An 18,208-nucleotide genomic window follows, 5' to 3' on the forward strand; every position below is an offset into this window, starting at 1 on the left:
ATGAAGCATTCTCAGCTCCTTGGCTCCAGAGGGAGAGGGTTCAAATCAAATTATTTTCCTCATTAAATGACATTGCATTTATTTGTTGCCATTCATTTGCATTTTACTTGGGGATTGTGTGGTCACTAACCACAACCTGTGAAATAATTTAAGCAGATGAGAATTTGTAAAATGATGCATCTGTTCTGCTGAAAAATTGAAATAAATAAAGTGAATGTGCACAACTGTGTCAAATTAGTTGCAAGTGTCAAAACAGAATTCAAGAATAGCACTTAACAAATATTCCTTTTATTTTCAAGACAGCAAATAGCCAATCAAATATCAACACGAGTGAAATTAAATACAGATTTAATTTGCAGTGAATAATTGTCTTGTCCAGCAACTCAACGACAGCGAATCAATGGCATCATTAGAGAAGCTTATTCACTACCCCAAAATGGAAAGGCTTAAAGACATTCACCTGACACCACATTAGATAATGCATATACACTAACACTGCCCAAGTGTTTCTTACCTGTCAAGAGGATTGATATCAAAATATCAAGTCGTTAAATATACTGAAAATGATGTGGAATCAAAAAGGAACTTAGCCCCCTCCTCTTTCTTCATAGCAATGTGACATGGTTTGTTATAGTCAATGTTTTCTCCATAAAATTATAAAAGACAGACATCAGTTTTTTTTTGTTTTTTTTTAAATCGTCAAAAACAGCAACCGTCCTTGGGTGTTCCTGAGTCCACAATAAAAGATTAAACTAGACACGTTGTTGGGAGTTCTGGAGGCAGCAGAACGTTGTTGGCGGTCAATCAAGGGCACTTTCTGTCCACACACTGCTTCCCGCCCTCCTCGTACTCTTGTTTCGAGATCCACATTTGCTGGAAAGTTCCCTAGGGTAAAAGAAAACATGACACTTATTAGGCCAAAGTAATATCATGTTATAAAATATATATATATATATATACACACATAAAAATAAAACAAATCTGGCAAACACACAAATCATAGTGAGCAAGTGACCAGAAGCGTTGCAATACAGTAAAAGTATATGGAAGTGAACTCACTAGTGATGCCAGGATGGAGCCTCCTATCCAGGCACTGAACCTGCGCTCCACCGTTGTGTTGTTGGCTATCAACTTCAGCCTCATGCTCTGAACAGAGGAGAGAAGACAGGAACCATGATTACTAACATTAAGAGTACCACAAATGGATGAAGTAAGTCATTGAGAAATAGTTTAGTGTAGCACTCACAGGAGGGGTCTTCTGAGAGAGTTCTCTGGTGAGTCGGTCCGTGAAGCCAGAGATGAGTGTGTTGCCGCCGGTGACCACCACACTACCGTAAAGACCCTAGGACAAAGGTCAAAAGTCAGTTCTACAGAACCTCTTAATTCAAGTGGGGGAAAAGGTCAACTGGCCTCAACCTTGCTTTAACATGTAATTCTGAATAACATAAACATACCAAGTATCACTCACAAAATACATAGGTCTTGAATGTGGGCACCTACCGGCCGAATATCAATGTCACACATTCCCACACTGGTGGTCACCACGTGGCCGACTCCCAACATGGTGTTGCCAGACAGACCCTGTGGAGGAGAACCGGAACATTGAGTTAGAACACTGAACATTCTGAACACCACATTTCAGACAGGTCCAGAAGGATTTTTGGCAATCTGTGATTCTTACCTTGGCATTGGAGGGGTCGAAAAGGCCCTCTGGAATCTTCAGCCTCTCTGCCCCAAAGTCACAGTTGTATCCATTGGGCAGCTCGTAGTGAACTGTGGGCATCTGGGCTGCAACTCTGTGGGAGAGATGATTACATTTCAAAACAATGAGAATTAACTCTTTAAAAGGGACAGAACAATTCTGTGGTGGTTATTGTGAAATGTTTGAATGGAGTAGATTATGGTGGACTCACTGTTCATCGTACGGTGAGTCTGAAACCTGCAGCACGGAGGCCTGGAAATCCTGGATCACAGTCTGGAGGTAGGGCCAAAAACATCAAATATTCAAGCAGCAGGGCTTGACAAACTTTTTTAGCTACTTGTAGGACAGATTCTTTAACTTGTCCAAAAGCTCAAGTCCCACCCTCAAACAAATATCCGTTATAAATTAAGATAAAGAGGGGCAATCTAAAGATGCATCAAAGAGCATGGGTAATATGACTAGGATTATGCCTTTGACTACTGCACAATAAAATAAAGTTGATTTGAAAACCAACAGAACATAAGAAAAATTATAGTTTCAATGACAAAGTGTTTTAAATAATTCTCAACATTTTCATGGTCGGATTTTGGTTAAGCTAGGCTACTTTAAAACAAGGTAAGACACGCTTCATAAAATGTTCAGGTTTTAAACAATTACGTTTATGGTTAAATAGTTTCCAAATGCTGACCACCTACGCTCAGATTCAAGGTGGGTGATGTGCAACAGGCACTATTTTATCTGAATGAACCATGCCTCGAGTACGTCGACAGAAACAAGCCTTTAGATGTTAATGTTAATTATCCTTCATTATATTTCTCAAATATGACTGGCATTTAGCCTATATTTATGTAATTAAAAAGTCTCATTAAAGTTTGGCTACATTTTCTGGCGCCTCGCTCGTGTCAGCATCAGTTTAGACATGAGGCTGTAGGCCATACGCACTTACAGTGCCTTCAGAAAGTATTCACACCCCTTGACTTATTCCACATTTTGTTGTGTTACAGCCTGAACTTAAAAAGGATTACATTGAGATTTTATGTCACTGATCTAAACACAATAACATAATTCCACTTTGACATTATGTTTTAGATCATTTACTTTTTAAAATGAATACAAAATTAAAAGCTGAAATGTCTTGAGTCAATAACTATTCAACCTCTTATGGCAAGCCTAAATAAGTTCAGTCGTCAAAAGTTTGCTTAAGAAGTCAGATAAGTGGCAAGGATGTACTCTGTGCAATAGTGTTAAACATGATTTTTGAATGACTACCTCATCTCTGTAACCCACACATACAATTATCTGTAGGGTCCCTCAGTAGAGCAGTGCATTTCAAACACAGATTCAACCACAAAGAGCAGGGAGGTTTTGTAATGCCTCGCAAAGGGCACCTATTGGTAGATGGGTAACCGTTCAAAAGTTTGGGGTCACTTAGAAATATCCTTGTTTTTTAAAGGAAAGCACATTTTTTGTCCATTAAAATTACATACAATTGATCAGAAACACAGTGTAGACATTGTTAATGTTGTAAATGACTATTGTAGCTGGGAACGGCAGATTTTTTATGGAATATCTTCATAGGCGTACAGAGGCCCATTATCAGCAACCATCACTCCTGTGTTCCAATGGCACGTTGTGTTAGCTAATCTAAGTTGATTATTTTAAAAGGCTAATCGATCATTAGAAAACCCTTTTGCAGTTATATTAGCACAGCTGAAAATTGTTGTTCTGATTAAAGAAGCAATAAAACTGGCCTTCTTTAGACTAGTGAACTAGAGTATCTGGTGCATCAGCATTTATGGGTTCGATTACAGGCTCAAAATGGCCAGAAACAAAAGAACTTTCTTCTGAAACTCGTCAGTCTATTCTTGTTCTGAGACATGAAGGCTATTCCATGCGAGAAAACAAGGACATTTCTAAGTGACGAAACTTTTGAACGGTAGTGTGTATGTATATATATATATATATATATATATATATATATATATATATATATATATATATATATATATTTTAAACAGACACTGAATATCCCTCTGAGCATGGTGAAGTCATTAATTACACTGGATGGTGTATCAATACAACCAGACACTACAAAGATACAGGTGTCCTTCCTAACTCAGTTGCCGGAGAGGAAGGAAACCACTCAGGTAATTCACCATGAGGCCAATGGTGACTTTAAAACAGTTAGATTTTAATGGCTGTGATAGGATAAAACTGTGGATGGATGAACAACATTGTAGTTACTCCTAGGGTTACACATTTTGGGGAATATTCAGAGGTGGAAGCTTTCTGTGGGAATTAACAGGAATATGGAAATTAACAGAAATATTTAAATGTAGATGTTTTTTGCATGACATCTGGCTATATCATATGGAGACAGAAACATAAACCTTTTACCTTATCATAAGTAGACATAATTGCAAATTATTAAATCCTTCCAATAGAAAAAAAAGATTGTTTTTATTGAACTTCAATTAAATGAGTTGACTCTAAACATGGGATGATGTCACTGAACAACAAAAGAAATGGAATATTGAATGATCCCCAATGATCCATCGCATCTCCCAAAAACATTTTCAACATACATCTATAAAATTATAGTCTAGAAACTAAAGCTTTGGTTGTCTTCCTCTCAGGCTTCCATGTCTTCTCCCTGGACCTCCTCAATGTCCACCTCTTGAACATCAGACTCTGAGGCCTCATCTTCACTGTCACTTTCCAACCTTGTTGAGGATGGCTCGTTGTCAGGCTCAAAAAGCCTCAAATTTGCCCAGATGGCCACCAATTTTTCAACCATTGTACTGGTCAGCCTGTTGTGTGCTTTGGTGTGTGTGTTCCCAAACAAGGACCAGTTGCGCTCTGAGTAGGCTGATGTTTGTGGGATTTGGAGGATGATGGAGGCAACAGGAGAAAGAGCCTCAGATCCAAAAAGTCCCTTCCACCAGGTGGCTGATGAGATATGTTGGCACGACTGCCATATTGCATCTCCATCGCAAAGCCTTTGCTTGGAAGTGTACTTCGCCAGACTGCCAAGAACCTTGCCCTCATCCAGGCCAAGGTGGCGAGACACGGTAGTGATGACACCATAGGCCTTGTTGATCTCTGCACCAGACAGGATGCTCTTGCCAGCATACTTGGGGTCCAACATGTACGCTGCGGCGTGTATGGGCTTCAGGCAGAAGTCTTCACGCTTTTTAATGCATTTCAGAACTGCAGTTTCCTCTGCTTGGAGCAACACTGAAGTGGGCAGGGCAGTGCGGATTTCTTCTCTTACATCTGCAAGCATAGTCTGAACATCAGACAGGATGATATTGACTCCTTCAATCCATGCAATGGCTACTGCTATAGGTTTCAGGAGTTTCAGGCTGCTTACCACTCACTCCCGAAATACATCATCCAGGAGGATCCTCTTGATGGGGCTGTCCATATCGGCAGACTGTGATATGGACATTTCTTGGAGAGACTCCTTTCCCTCCAGGAGACTGTCAAACATGATGTGGTGCTCTTATTCTTCTCACTTTGCTTGGTGAGGTAGATTGCTGCTATAACTTGATGACCCTTCACATACCTACCCATTTCCTTTGCTCTCTTGTAGAGTGTATCCATTGTTTTCAGTGCCATGATGTCCTTGAGGAGAAGATTCAATGCATGAGCAGCACAGCCAATGGGTGTGATGTGAGGGTAGGACTCCTCCACTTTAGACCAAGCAGCCTTCATGTTCACAGCATTGTCTGTCACCAGTGCAAATACCTTCTGTGGTCCAAGGTCATTGATGACTGCCTTCAGCTCATCTGCAATGTAGAGACCGGTGTGTCTGTTGTCCCTTGTGTCTGTGTTTTTGTAGACTACTGGTTGAGGGGTGGAGATGATGTAGTTAATTCTTCCTTGCCCACAAACATTTGACCACCCATCAGAGATGATTGAAATACAGTCTGCATTCTCTATGATTTGCTTGACCTTCACTTGAACTCTGTTGAACTCTGCATCCGTAAAATGAGTAGATGAAGCATGTCTGGTTGGAGGGGTGTATGCTGGGCGAAGAACATTCAGAAATCTCGTCCAATACACATTGCCTGTGAGCAGAGGTGAACCAGTTGCATACACAGCTCGAGCAAGACATTCATCAGCAGTTCTCTGACTACGTTCCTCCAGTGAGTCAAAAAAACTTCTGATTCCAGGAGGACCATGAGCTGTTGCTATCAATAAGGTGTCTGATTCATTATTTTCACCCCGAATAAAAGTAGAGGGACTTTTGTCAGAGGAACTTTATGCACTTGGCCAGATGATTCTGCATCTTCGTTGCATTCTTCACATATGATTTGGCACAGTATTTGCAAATGTACACAGATTTTCCTTCTACATTAGCTGCAGTGAAATGTCTCCATATATCAGATAGTGACCGTGGCATTTTCCTAAAAAGATTAGAAAAAAAAAATTGTTAAAAAAACAAATACAATTCAATGTACAGATAAATAGTTAAGCAGTTAGATTAAACAGCTCCTTTGTAAGATAAATGTTTTAAAATGAAACGTATGGAAACAGGTGAATTAACACCCCTCAGTTAGCAGGCTCAGGCAAGCTAAAACCCACATGAAAGCAAAAACAAACTAACAGAAATTGTTAACAATTTAGAAATTATTTAAACACACATTGCTGTAGGCTAATATTTACTAGTTAACAAAAAATCATGGATGTCATAACATATATTCACCCCACCCAGTATTGTAATCAAAACTTACCAGAAAGCATATAGTCCTTGGCTCAGACAGTGTAGAAGTGTGGGCTCAATATCATCTCATTAGTGTGCAAGATCTTGAGAATCAGCTGCACATGTAATGGAAGAAAGCACTGTGCATGCAGAGGGTGGCAAATATATTGAAATAGGGATAGTTTAACCTAGAATTGCCTTATGTGCTTCCCACAAAAAAGGTTCACTGTCAATAGCTAACTTTTTTGATGAATTTAAGCGAAAGTTTCCAACCCTTTGCAACCCTAGCTGCTCCACAATACTAGCCCGTAAAGAATACAACATATTCCAAAACATGCATCCTGTTTGCAATAAGGCACTAAAGTAAAACTGGCAAAAATGTGGCAAAGAAATTAATTTATGTCCTGAATTAAAAGCATTATGTTTGGGGAAAGTCCAATACAACACATTACTGAGTACCACTATATTTTTAAGCAGAGTGGTGGCTGCATCATGTTATGGATATGCTTGTAAATTGTTAAGGACTGGGGAGTTATTCATGATTAAAAAAAAGGGCGGAATGGCGCTAAGCACAGGCAAAATCCTAAAGGAAAATCTGGTTCAGTGTGCTTTCCACCAGACACTGGGAGATTAATTAACCTTTCAGCAGGACAATACACTAAATCAGAGGGCCAAATATACACTGGCGTTGCTTACCAAGACGGCATTGAATGTTCCTGAGTGTCCTAGTTACAGTTTTGACCAAAATCAGCTTGAAAATCTATGGCAAGAATTGAAAATGGCTGTCTAGCAATGATCAACAACCAACAGCCAAATTTTTTTTTTTAAGAATAATGTGCAAATAATGTGCAATCCAGGTGTTCAAAGCTCTTTGAGACTTACCCAGAAAAACTCACAGCTGTAATCGCTGCCAAAGGTGATTTTAACACGCATTGACTCAGGGAGTTGAATATTTATGTAATCAAGATAATCTTTTTCTCATTTGAATTACATTTTTTTGCATTTTAAATCCATTTTAATCCTACATTGTAACAAAACATTTTGTAAAAAGTCAAGGGATGAGAATATTTTTCCGAAGGCACTGTAATAATAAATCCCCTACACTTTGACATGTAGCTAGGCTTTTTTGTTTATGTACATGAAAATTTGATTTCAATATTATTCCAATGTTGGCCTCTCTGATCCAATTCTGATCAGAGTAATTGTTTGATAGGCCTACTGTGATTTTTTCTTCTTCTTGTCCATACGGACAAAGTAAATCTATATTCTTCGTGTCCAACAAGAGGACACGTGTTAACTCCGAGCCCTGTAGCAGTAATGAAAATTCACTAAGAAAATGTAAATGATGAAGACAGGTTTATATCACGTCTATGATCCATATGATTTGGTGACACGTCACTGACCGCCTACATAGGACTGTTTATGACTTTCTGTTTATGATAGCACACATAACTACTTACATTACACATGTAGTTGTGCCAGGAACGGGTGACTTGAGGTAGTTTCTCCTTCTTCTTCCAGCTTGCTGGGGCTCCTTCACGTACTGCATCCTACAATGTGAAACACTAAGGTTAGCAGTGTGCCATCTTAATGGAAGAGGAGTACCCTGGTCCCAGATCGGTTTGTGCTGTCTCGCCAACTCCTATGGTCATTTCCATAGACAGCACAAACAGATCTGGGACCAGGCTAGAGGAGTAAAGAGAGTGTAATAATATAGAGCCAGTGATAAAAAGCTACCATGTCTTGATGTCAGGAATATGAGGAATTCCTGATAAATTCAGAGAAATCACATCTGAGTGTGACGGGTGAAGACAATCACAGGACAATTAAGAATGTCACATTTTGTGGTATGAGAAATCAAAATATGAAGGATGAATGGGATTCCTGTGAAGTCTGGTTCCTATCATGTTTCTTTCCCCTAGTGCTTATTAAATTATGGATATTGCTTTAGGTTTTTGGAAATTATGACTTTTTCAAGCATGCTGTGTGACATGCTCATTTAAATTCATGCTAATGCAAGTACAGGACAATAGAGAATGACAAGGGAATTTCAATTAACTAGACCAATGTAGGGCTTTTGGTATGAATTCTGTCTATACCAATTTTATGGCCCATGTCAATTTGATGCTCATGCATGCAGTGTATGGGAACCAAAGACCTGAGTTAGAGCATCATTTGTATTAATTGTTATTGGTCAATCATTCACTTACAGACAGCCTTAATATTACATGCAGATTCCCAAACAGACCCAAGTGATTAATGAAACATTGAGTGGATGAAGGGAAATCCATGAGACAACATGAATATGTAAAGATATGTTTAAATATCTAAGTACTTACACCCCACCACCACCGTAACTTGAGGAATTGCACCAAAAAGTGAGATGTGGAATCTCTGAAATGAGTAGTTTTGACTTACTTTAGCAGGTCTCACCTTTGAGGCAATCATGTAAGGAGGGACTATTTCAACATTTAACTCTTGAAATAGCTCTCTACATTGCATGCTCATAAAATCCCCAGCAAGGGGAGACTTGACAATGCCTGAAACAAAATATCAAAAAGGTGTCACTGATTGTTTTGGGGAAAGAATATTGAAGACAGCATCATTTTCGTTTGTCGTCATGTCCAAAACACATATGTAGACAAAATAAATGATGTATCATCTATCATTTTATTTTCCCACCATTGGAACGTACACTCAGTGCACAAAACATTATGAACACCTGCTCTATCCATGACAGACTGGCCAGGTAAATCCAGGTGAAAACTATTATCCTTTATTGGAGGTCACCTGTTAATCTACACTGATTTAAGGATTTTTTTTTTTTAGCCTTGAGACATGGATAGTGTATGTGTGCCATTCAGAGGATGAATGGGTAAGACAAAAGATTGAAGTGCCTTTGAACGGGGTATGATAGTAGGTGCCGGCATACCGGTTTGTGTCATGAACGACAATGCTTTTTGCGGGGTTTTTCCACACTCAACATTATCCTGTGTGTATCAAGAACGGTCCACCACCCAAAGGGCACCCAGAGAACTTTACAACTGTGGGAAGCATTGGAGTCAACATGGGCCAGCATCCCTGTGGAACGCTTTCGACACCTTGTAGAGTCCATGCCCCAATGAATTGAGGCTGTTCTGAGGGCAAAAGGGTGGGGGGGGGGTGGGGGGGGGGTGTTGCAACTCAATATTATGAAGGCATTCCTAGTGTTTTGTACACTCAGTGTATACACCTGCTATGATGGCTTATAACATTATGACATATACACAGGCCAAGGATACTGAATGACTTAGCACCATTGTGAACGGAGGCATCGTGTCCTCACGTTTGTCCTTTAATGACCCTAACCTAATACTCCTTTTCCAAATTAACATTCCCTCATATTATATCAACTAAAAAGGCTTCATTGATTTCTGGGTAACACAATCCCCTATCAATATGCCAGCCTGGACTCCTGTGCCATTCTCCTCAGTCTTGTATTTCAATGCAGCGCCGACTCAAATGCCCTCACTGCAGAAAGCCTAGCCCTTGATTCTTTGCCAAGATGGTTGCTATTACCTAATAAAATTAAAATATGCATATTTACTGTAAGGAGATGATTTGGAGGTGGATACAATGTCAAACCTCTTTCCTGCATTTCTTTACTTAATCTTACAGCTACCATAGTTTCTATCGGGGGTTCAATTTGTTGCAGGGAGGGACAGAAGTGTTACCCAGTTAATAGATTTTGGGGTTTCCACAAGCTTGAAGTATTCAAAACCAAATCTGTATCTATATTAATTCATTTCTACCCACATCATGAGACAATGGCTTCAATGTGGATGGATGACATTTCTGGTCAAGTGGGTCCAAAAAGATTGTTATTGCAACTAACTCATAAGGGTAAGAGTTTATCATTCCTTTATTAGACAAATGTGTGGACATGGCCCATGAAAAATAAAAACCCCAAACCAAAATAGAAGAGAGGGTGGTCGGAGAAGTGTACAATTTACCTTGCTGAAGCACGTAACCGTCATGCACTGGAATGGCTGTTGTGTGTGTGGCTCCGCTGTCTAACACCAACCCTGTGGATCGTCCATTGGCAAAGCTCAGGCACTCAGAGTTAAGGAAAAGGCACATTTCTACAGAGATCAAAATGTATTTTAGCCCAAACCCTTGTGTCAAAGTCACATGAGCAATAGCTAAAATGGCAAAATAAAAATCTACTTTGGAAGAGAGAAGTTCTCAATGAGACAAACCTGGATAAATAAAAGGTTAAATAAAAGGATTTGAAAAACAGAACTGTTAAGGAGATTTTGGGGTCATTGTCAAACAGCGGATGGATCGAATTTGACTAGTGTTTTATTACAGTAACACCATCAATCCACCACTTCAACCTTCCAACAACATCCCCATTTCATGTCAATCTACTCTGCAAGCCTGGATGGCTTAAGGATACGAGGACAGCACTGCCGTTTTACACAGGAAGAAGGCGGGAATGTTGTAATGCTCAAACATCAGCTCGGTTAGCTTCTCCCGCTTGGCTCGTGTGTTCCACTGCACAGAGATGAGAGAAAGAAGGGGAAACAGTGCTGTGTTCATTAGGGCACACCATAGCAAAACGTTTTTCAACTGAAAACGTGAACTAGCGTTTCTTACTGAACAAGTACAGAGACTCTGAAACAGAAGGTACTGTTTTCTTAATTTGGTGCCTAAACCAGCAGGACACCATATATACTTAATACCACAGAAAGAAATACTATATCACAGTATAGTAACTCTATAGTGGTTTGTTGTGATTCAAAATCAGAGGTGAGCCACTTTGGACATTGATGGCACGATTGGCAGTCGGTGTTCACTGTCATTTCAACTTACGTGGGGCTCATTCCATACTGAATGAGGTTATCACAAAACCAATGCTCTATTATGGGTGTGTGTGAACAAAACGACATGAGGCTCATTCCAAACTGAAGGTGAGGCCTACTCACCGAGGCTTCTGACATGAGTACAGGATGCATGCTGGGCTCGGACTTGAAGTGCATCTTGTAGGTGTGGTCTAGGATGGCCTGGAAGCTGTCCCAGTCCTCGACTTCACAGAGAAGAAAACAAAAACGCATATGAATGAGTAAGAGGATGTCATTGATAACCAGTGAAAAATTGGCACAAGAAAATCTATAGACAACGGGGTGGGCCAAGGTAGGTTTGCCTTGAATAAAAAAATTCATAGACCGGGCTCGACATTAACACTAAAAAATAGTCAGACAATAAGAATATAGATTTGAAAAAATAAATCACAGAAATCGCAATATCAAACAATTACTCCAATCAGAATTTGATCATTGTCCTATGGATGCAATGTATTGCTGTTTTCCCAATTTCTGCAAAGCACATCGAGTAGGATTGTATTGCATTGACAGGCAGGAGCGGGCTTTCAATCATCCCTGGTAGTGCGCTTTTGAGATCAAAGCATGTAGCCACGTGTGCACATTTGTTGATATTCCTTGCTAATTAGTGCGTTACTTGCACTGTTAGAGTTGTCACGATACCAGAATTTTGACTACGATGCCAGGTTTAGTCAGGCGTTGGAACTGGTTCAGGGAACAGAATTGAAAACCAGAAAATAACGAAATTATTCAAGCAACAGAATCAGAACGAAAGTGATCAGCACTGTTATTTTAAAAGCATGGGAACTGGTTAATAAAAAAAAATTCCAGTCCCACAAAAATCGCAACAAAACGCCTTAGCAAAACCCATACTCGGTCACTCAGAAACGTATTCCAGCGTCTGCCTGCCAGCTGGAAATCTTTGCCGGTGATGTAGGGTACCTGCCCCTCTTCCTTCGAAGCCTAGGTTACTGTAGCCTACTGATGACGTAGGCTTTTAATTATAGAGGAATGGATCAACATTTAATGATCGCTTTAGTTGGGCTATCACGTTTCACATTGGATTAATTAACTACAAAAAGGTAAGACGTGTTATTAATTCTAGTGCTGCTCTGCACACACAAGCTAACTAGCTAACGTTTACTCTGGTCCAACGTTAAGCCAAGTCTCTGAAGTTCAAAGACTTGTCTGTCCGTGGTGACTGATTAAACCATGCTTTTATGGCAAAATACAATTTGCTCTTCATAGCTTTCCTATAAAGATTAAATAGCTTACCTGCTCTATAGCAAGCTGCTCTATCTGCACTGATTGGTGAAGTAATTTTATGTCAAGCTAAATGTACAAAAAAAGATTGAGTTTTAAAAAGGAACAGAGGAGCGATATGGGCCTCCCGAGAGGCGCAGAGGTCTAAGGCACTGCATCGTAGTGCTTGAGGCGTTACTACAGACCCGGGTTTGATTCCAGGCTGTGTTACAGCCGGCCGTGACCGGGAGACCTATGAGGCGGTGCACAATTAGTTTAGCGTAGTCTGGGTTAGGGGAGGTTTTGGCCGGCTGGGATTCCCTTGTCCAATCCCGCTCTAGTGACTCCTTGTGGCGGGCCGGGCGCCTACAAGCTGACTTCAGTTGGCAGCTGGACAGTGTTTTCTCCAACACATTGGTGCAGCTGCCTTCCAGGTTAAGCAATCAGTCTGTCAAGAAGCAGTGTGGGGCGTTTAGGAGGACGCATGGCACTCGACCTTCGCCTCTCGAGTCCATAGGGGAGTTGCAGCGATGGGACAAGACTGTAACTACCAATTGGATATCACAAAATTGGGGAGAAAAAGGGATAAAAGTACAACAAAAATTATAATAATTGTATAAAAAAGGAACGATATAAACTGATACTTTTTTGATACGAACCGGTTCAGAACTTTATTTTTCTGGTCAGAACAACAACACAAAAACCAGTTCTGTTCAGAACGAAACGATGGGGAAATAATTTGTAATTTTTATCACAAACAGAGAACAAATATATAAAACGCAACAAGCAACAATTTAAGATTTTACTGAGTTACAGTTCATAAGGAAAATCAGTCAACTGAAAGAAATGTATTCAACACTAATCTATGTATTTCACAACTGGGAATACAGATATGCATGTGTTGGTCACAGATAACTTTTTTTTTAAAGATGTAGGGGCGAGGATCAGAAAGCAAGTCTGTATCTGGTGTGACCACCATTTTCATGCAGTGCGACACATCTCCTTTGCATATAGTTGATAATGCAAAGTATGCTTGATATTGTCAGGAACTGGAACACGCAGTTGTACACGTCGATCCAGAGCATCGCAAATATGCTCAATGGGTGACATGTTTGGTGAGTATGCAGGCCATGGAAGAACTGGGACATTTTCAGCATCCAGGAATTGTGTACAGATCCTTGCGACATGGGGGAGTGTATTATCATTCTGAAACATGAGGTGATGGTAGCGGATGAATAGCATGGCAATGGTACTCAGGATCTCATCACTGTATCTCTGCGCGTTCAAATTACCATTGATAAAATGTGTTTGTTGTCGGTAGCTTATGCCTGCCCATACCATAACCCCACCGTGGGTCACTTTGTTCACCCATCTACACACAATACCCCATAATGACAAAGTAAAAACATGTTTTTAGCAAATATTAGCAAATTTATTGAAAATAAAATATAGAAATATTTCATTTACACTCAATACTTTGTAGAAGCACCTTGGGCAGCAATTATGGCTGTGAGTCTTTCTGGGTAAGACTAAGAGCTTTCCACACCTGGATTGTGCAACATTTGCCCATTATTCTTTTCAAAATTCTTCAAGCTCAGTCAAATTGGTTGTTGATCACTGCTAAACAACCATTTTCATGTCTTGCCATAGAATTTCAAGTAGATTTAAATCAAAACGGTAACTCGGCCACTCAGGAACATTCACTTTCTTCTTGGTAAGCAACTCCAGTGTATATTTGGTCTTGTGTTTTAGGTTGTTGTACTACACAGAGTGAGTTCATGCAACTCATTATGACTTGTTAAGTACATTTTTACTCCTGAACTTATGTAGGCTTGCCATAACGACGGGGTTGAATACTTATTGACTCAAGATGTTACTGCTTTTCATTAATAAAAAAAACGTGTCAAAACATAATTCCACTTTGACATTATGGGGTATTTTAAATTCAGGCTGTAACACAACAAAATGTGAAATAAGTCAAGGGATGTGAATACTTTCTGAAGGCACTGCATCTCTTTGGGCAAGTCATACAGGTCATTTGCTGCTACAAATAAGGCCCAGTACTGTTGAATAATTAAGGTGTGCATGCATAGTGCATACGTCTCGTCACACAACTAAATTTTATTAGCCTACCTCTTTCATCTCTGTTGCTGGGTCGGATACTGGAGAAAAAAAAAGAAAAAAAGACTGATGAACTTTGCTAATTTTAGTGAAGTGTGCGAATAATGATCCAGGTCAGCACTCTAAGGAGGTCTCTGGTGCCATAGTGCTCCTCTGCGTCAATTAAGATTGCTGTCACACTTCTCTAAATAGTCCAACTCCCCTGTACTGAATTCAGATTAACATCAGTCAGGTCATCATTACCTCCATAACGACAGCTTGAAGGACCATGTAAGCAATGTCCTAAATGGCAATCTCATTTAAAAAAAACATTTAAAATGGGGTGGACAAAAACACATCAGCTCGTTTTCTTTTACTTCCCATTTTCCATTTGAGATGGCTAGCCTGTTATATTTACTGGCATCAAATCAGCACCATGGAGAGTTCATGAGAAAGAAACCCAACACCTACGTCATAACGGCTCTCAGTCTGACCAATGAACAACCGTCATTTCTCTTTTCTAACAAAGACCATCCTCTTCATAAACCTCTAATCAATGTTGAATGCTGATCATTTCAACATAGTGCCAAAGCATATACACAGGGGAAGCCTCTGGAAACACTGTCCAGATAAGGATCCTCTCCCAAAACATTGTGCAGTGTCATAGATGATGAAGGCATCACTGAGCCTGGCATTCCCTCTACCATACTATCTAGGGGCCACTTCACAGGACCAGCAGCATTTGCTCCACCAACTTTATGAGGATTTTAATTTCATCAAAGCAGAATGCTGTCAATACAACTTCCACATTGCCTACGATCACGTCGGGGAAGAGAGACTCACTCATGCCGTTTTTGAGCGGTGACATGACCTCCATGTTCTCGCGGGCCACCCTCAGCTGGTTGGTGTCGATGAAGTAGTTGGTGCCCTGCTTGCCCTTGTCCCCGCCGTCTGTCTCCATCGGGGTGCTGCCATCCTCTCTGTCCAGGGTCACGCCGATCACTGTGGGGAAGTCAGCCTATGGGCAGAAAGAAATGTATATAAGTGTCCATTCCATAAGTGTCAATTCCACTTCCTCATTTAGGTCACAACATTATAACATGGGCCAACTCAGAGGAATGGAGCAGGAGCACTTGGTTGTCTTAGTAGGCTAATTCTTGGGGCAGGTCTGAGAGAATGTCATTTTAATGCATTGTTTCTATCGCTACTGTCCAGAATGCTGTCGGTGAAACATGACTGTATTTTCTCCAACTAAAAAAGGCGGAACCCCTTTTTGCTAGTTTGCAGAACAATGTCATTTGTTACGGCAAACAACATCAGCAACAATGAAACAACCATAGCCTCGCCCTTTGCCCTTGATCATGACCCTCAGTTCTATTACGTTACACATGTGGGGGTCATAAAGCAACGCGGAGAACACCATCGTGCTCGTGAGATTCTCATCTGTCCATAGAGTGGTCATATATTAGGCTGTAGACGGTTTGGACGCTACAGACATTTTCGTGAGCAGACCCATTTTCGGGATGTTTCATGTTCTGACAAACACCGCTGTAGCCTGGCCGCCGCAGATGCGGAAGGCTGACACAGGCAGATGGATTGAGACGCAGCCTATGCAAAAGAAACATATCTCTAGCTTAAACTGATTTTGATGGGGGACTTTTTTTTCTTATGTTACTTGGATTGGTCAATAGACTTCTTAATATAACATGTAAGGTCCTTGGACTAAGAAGTAATGTTAGGCTCCTATAGTCCAATATAGTGTGTTCACTGGGAACCAAACGGAAGCAAACGGCCAAAACAGGGAGGGACTAACCTGAACTTGTCCAATAAGAAACAACTTTTTGTTGATTATCGTTCACTGTTGCCAAATGTTTTGCTACTGTGTGCACTAATGAATAGACCCCTAGATAGTGGCACCTTGATGTCTACTGATGACAGAGGTGTTATTTCTATTAACGGGATGGGCAAATGGGCAAATCCACAATAACAGTGATTCTGAGACTCAGATTTTTCACCAAAAAAAAACAATTATTGCAATATTAAATCATAAACCAATGCACGAGGACTGCTTTTAACAATTTCCACATCAAATGTTACAAAAACATATTTACTTGAAGAACAGTGCAGTTTCAAAGTTTGGTAACACATCAAACTTTGGATGGACTGTTCTTTAAAAAAGTCTCAGCACTTTGTTCCCATGGAATTGCCAAAATGCAAGTGCGACAGGAACTGACTACCTAAACCTAAATCATGCTCACTGTCATGGGTTACAGGCCTTATTTCCTGACATTGATATACCCTCTAAAAGAAAATTAATATGTAGAGGAAGATGCATAGTTAATCAGGTCACTAGACTAGGACACTTACCTTGGGACAATCTTCTCCAGCATAGCCAGCTCTCACTGTGTATGATCCTATGTCAAACACCAGGGCTCCAACCTCATCTGCAGAGAGAGTATGCACAAATGAATACATGACAACGGTAAGCAATGTGTTTACTTACGTCAAGACTAGAGGCTAGCTTAATTGACCACACTTGGCAACTAACGTTAGTTACATTTCTACTAAGAAAGCTAAAGAACGTTTTAAAAAGTCACTGCATGCAATCTAAACTTGTTTTGGTAGAACTTTCCAATAGCCTAATACCGTGGCCAACGAAAAACTAGCTAGCTAAAATAGCAAGCAAGCTAGCGTGTAATTCATCTGCAAAGGGCTGTTAGCCATGCAGCTAGCGAGTTAGCTAGTAGCATCTTTCACTCATTGTTGGCAGGCACGCTGGCAGTCATATTCGATAAATCACAAAGTAACAAGTGCATGAGAGAAAATAAATGATTATGCCCGTCATTGATAACTAGCTATATGCTAAAGATAACACCAGTCTGCAGATCACCTGCTAACAGGTTAGCTAGCTAGCAAGCTAGTTGTATGTAGTTGTCTCCTACTACTGTTAGCTAGTTACTGGTAGCTAACTACGGCACAACGTGGCGAATTCATTCATTTAATTTTGACCGCAGAAATTACACTCACCGCCTCCATACACTCCGCCACTCATCCTCTTAAATTATAAAAACAGACAAATATAACTTTGTGGATAATACGATTAAAGAAAATTTCCCGGCAGCTAGCTAAACGTTTTATCACAACAAAAGAAATTCATAAACGTGAATCAACCTAACGGGCGCCATATAGCTGTTACCAGGCAATCCAATCAAACGTTTCAACCGCATCACTAAATCCGCCTCTGTACGTGACGTCAAAGTTAAGTTACTATGAGAGGAAGAGGGGCTGTATTAGATGACAGGGAATACAATTTGATAGAGTGAACCTATGTGTGTTTGGCATTGTGTAAAATTTGAGCACAATTCAGTCCCTATACATCAATGGTTAGAGACTTGAAGAAGGTATGGAAAATATGACTTGTCAAATTGTCCATATTAGTTCATTTGTTTTAGAGTAATTGGCCTTATTATTTGACTGTCAATGGGTATGGCAACTAACTGTGTGTTTGTGTGTGTGTGTGTGTGTGTGCTCGTGCATGTCAAAGACATACATTTATAAATCAAAATAATATTGTATTTGTCATAAACTTTGTAA

General features: G+C 40.2%; 1 protein-coding gene across 2 annotated transcripts; it reads right to left on the reverse strand.

Annotated features, from left to right (window-relative positions):
* Positions 1–266: 266 nt before the first annotated feature.
* actl6a (actin-like 6A) lies at positions 267–17,829 on the reverse strand. Of its 2 annotated transcripts, none has more exons than XM_014215710.3 (14): positions 17,642–17,829; positions 16,982–17,058; positions 15,458–15,632; positions 11,378–11,478; positions 10,849–10,946; positions 10,403–10,497; positions 8,844–8,950; positions 7,871–7,960; positions 1,914–1,975; positions 1,682–1,796; positions 1,501–1,581; positions 1,247–1,342; positions 1,060–1,146; positions 267–885 (listed from the first exon to the last, which is right to left on the reverse strand). In XM_014215710.3, exons 1-14 carry the CDS (start codon positions 17,664–17,666, stop codon positions 805–807), a joined length of 1,290 nt encoding a protein of 429 aa, XP_014071185.1. In that variant the 5' UTR covers positions 17,667–17,829; the 3' UTR covers positions 267–804. The 2 variants fall into 2 exon arrangements, with proteins under 2 accessions (XP_014071185.1, NP_001133252.1); NM_001139780.1 differs by having other exon boundaries at positions 273–885; positions 1,060–1,144; positions 8,829–8,950; positions 17,642–17,808.
* Positions 17,830–18,208: the final 379 nt, after the last annotated feature.

The sequence above is a fragment of the Salmo salar genome, chromosome 10, assembly GCF_965601325.2.
Source record: "Salmo salar chromosome 10, fSalSal1, whole genome shotgun sequence".
NCBI classification, from domain to species: Eukaryota; Metazoa; Chordata; class Actinopteri; order Salmoniformes; family Salmonidae; genus Salmo; species Salmo salar.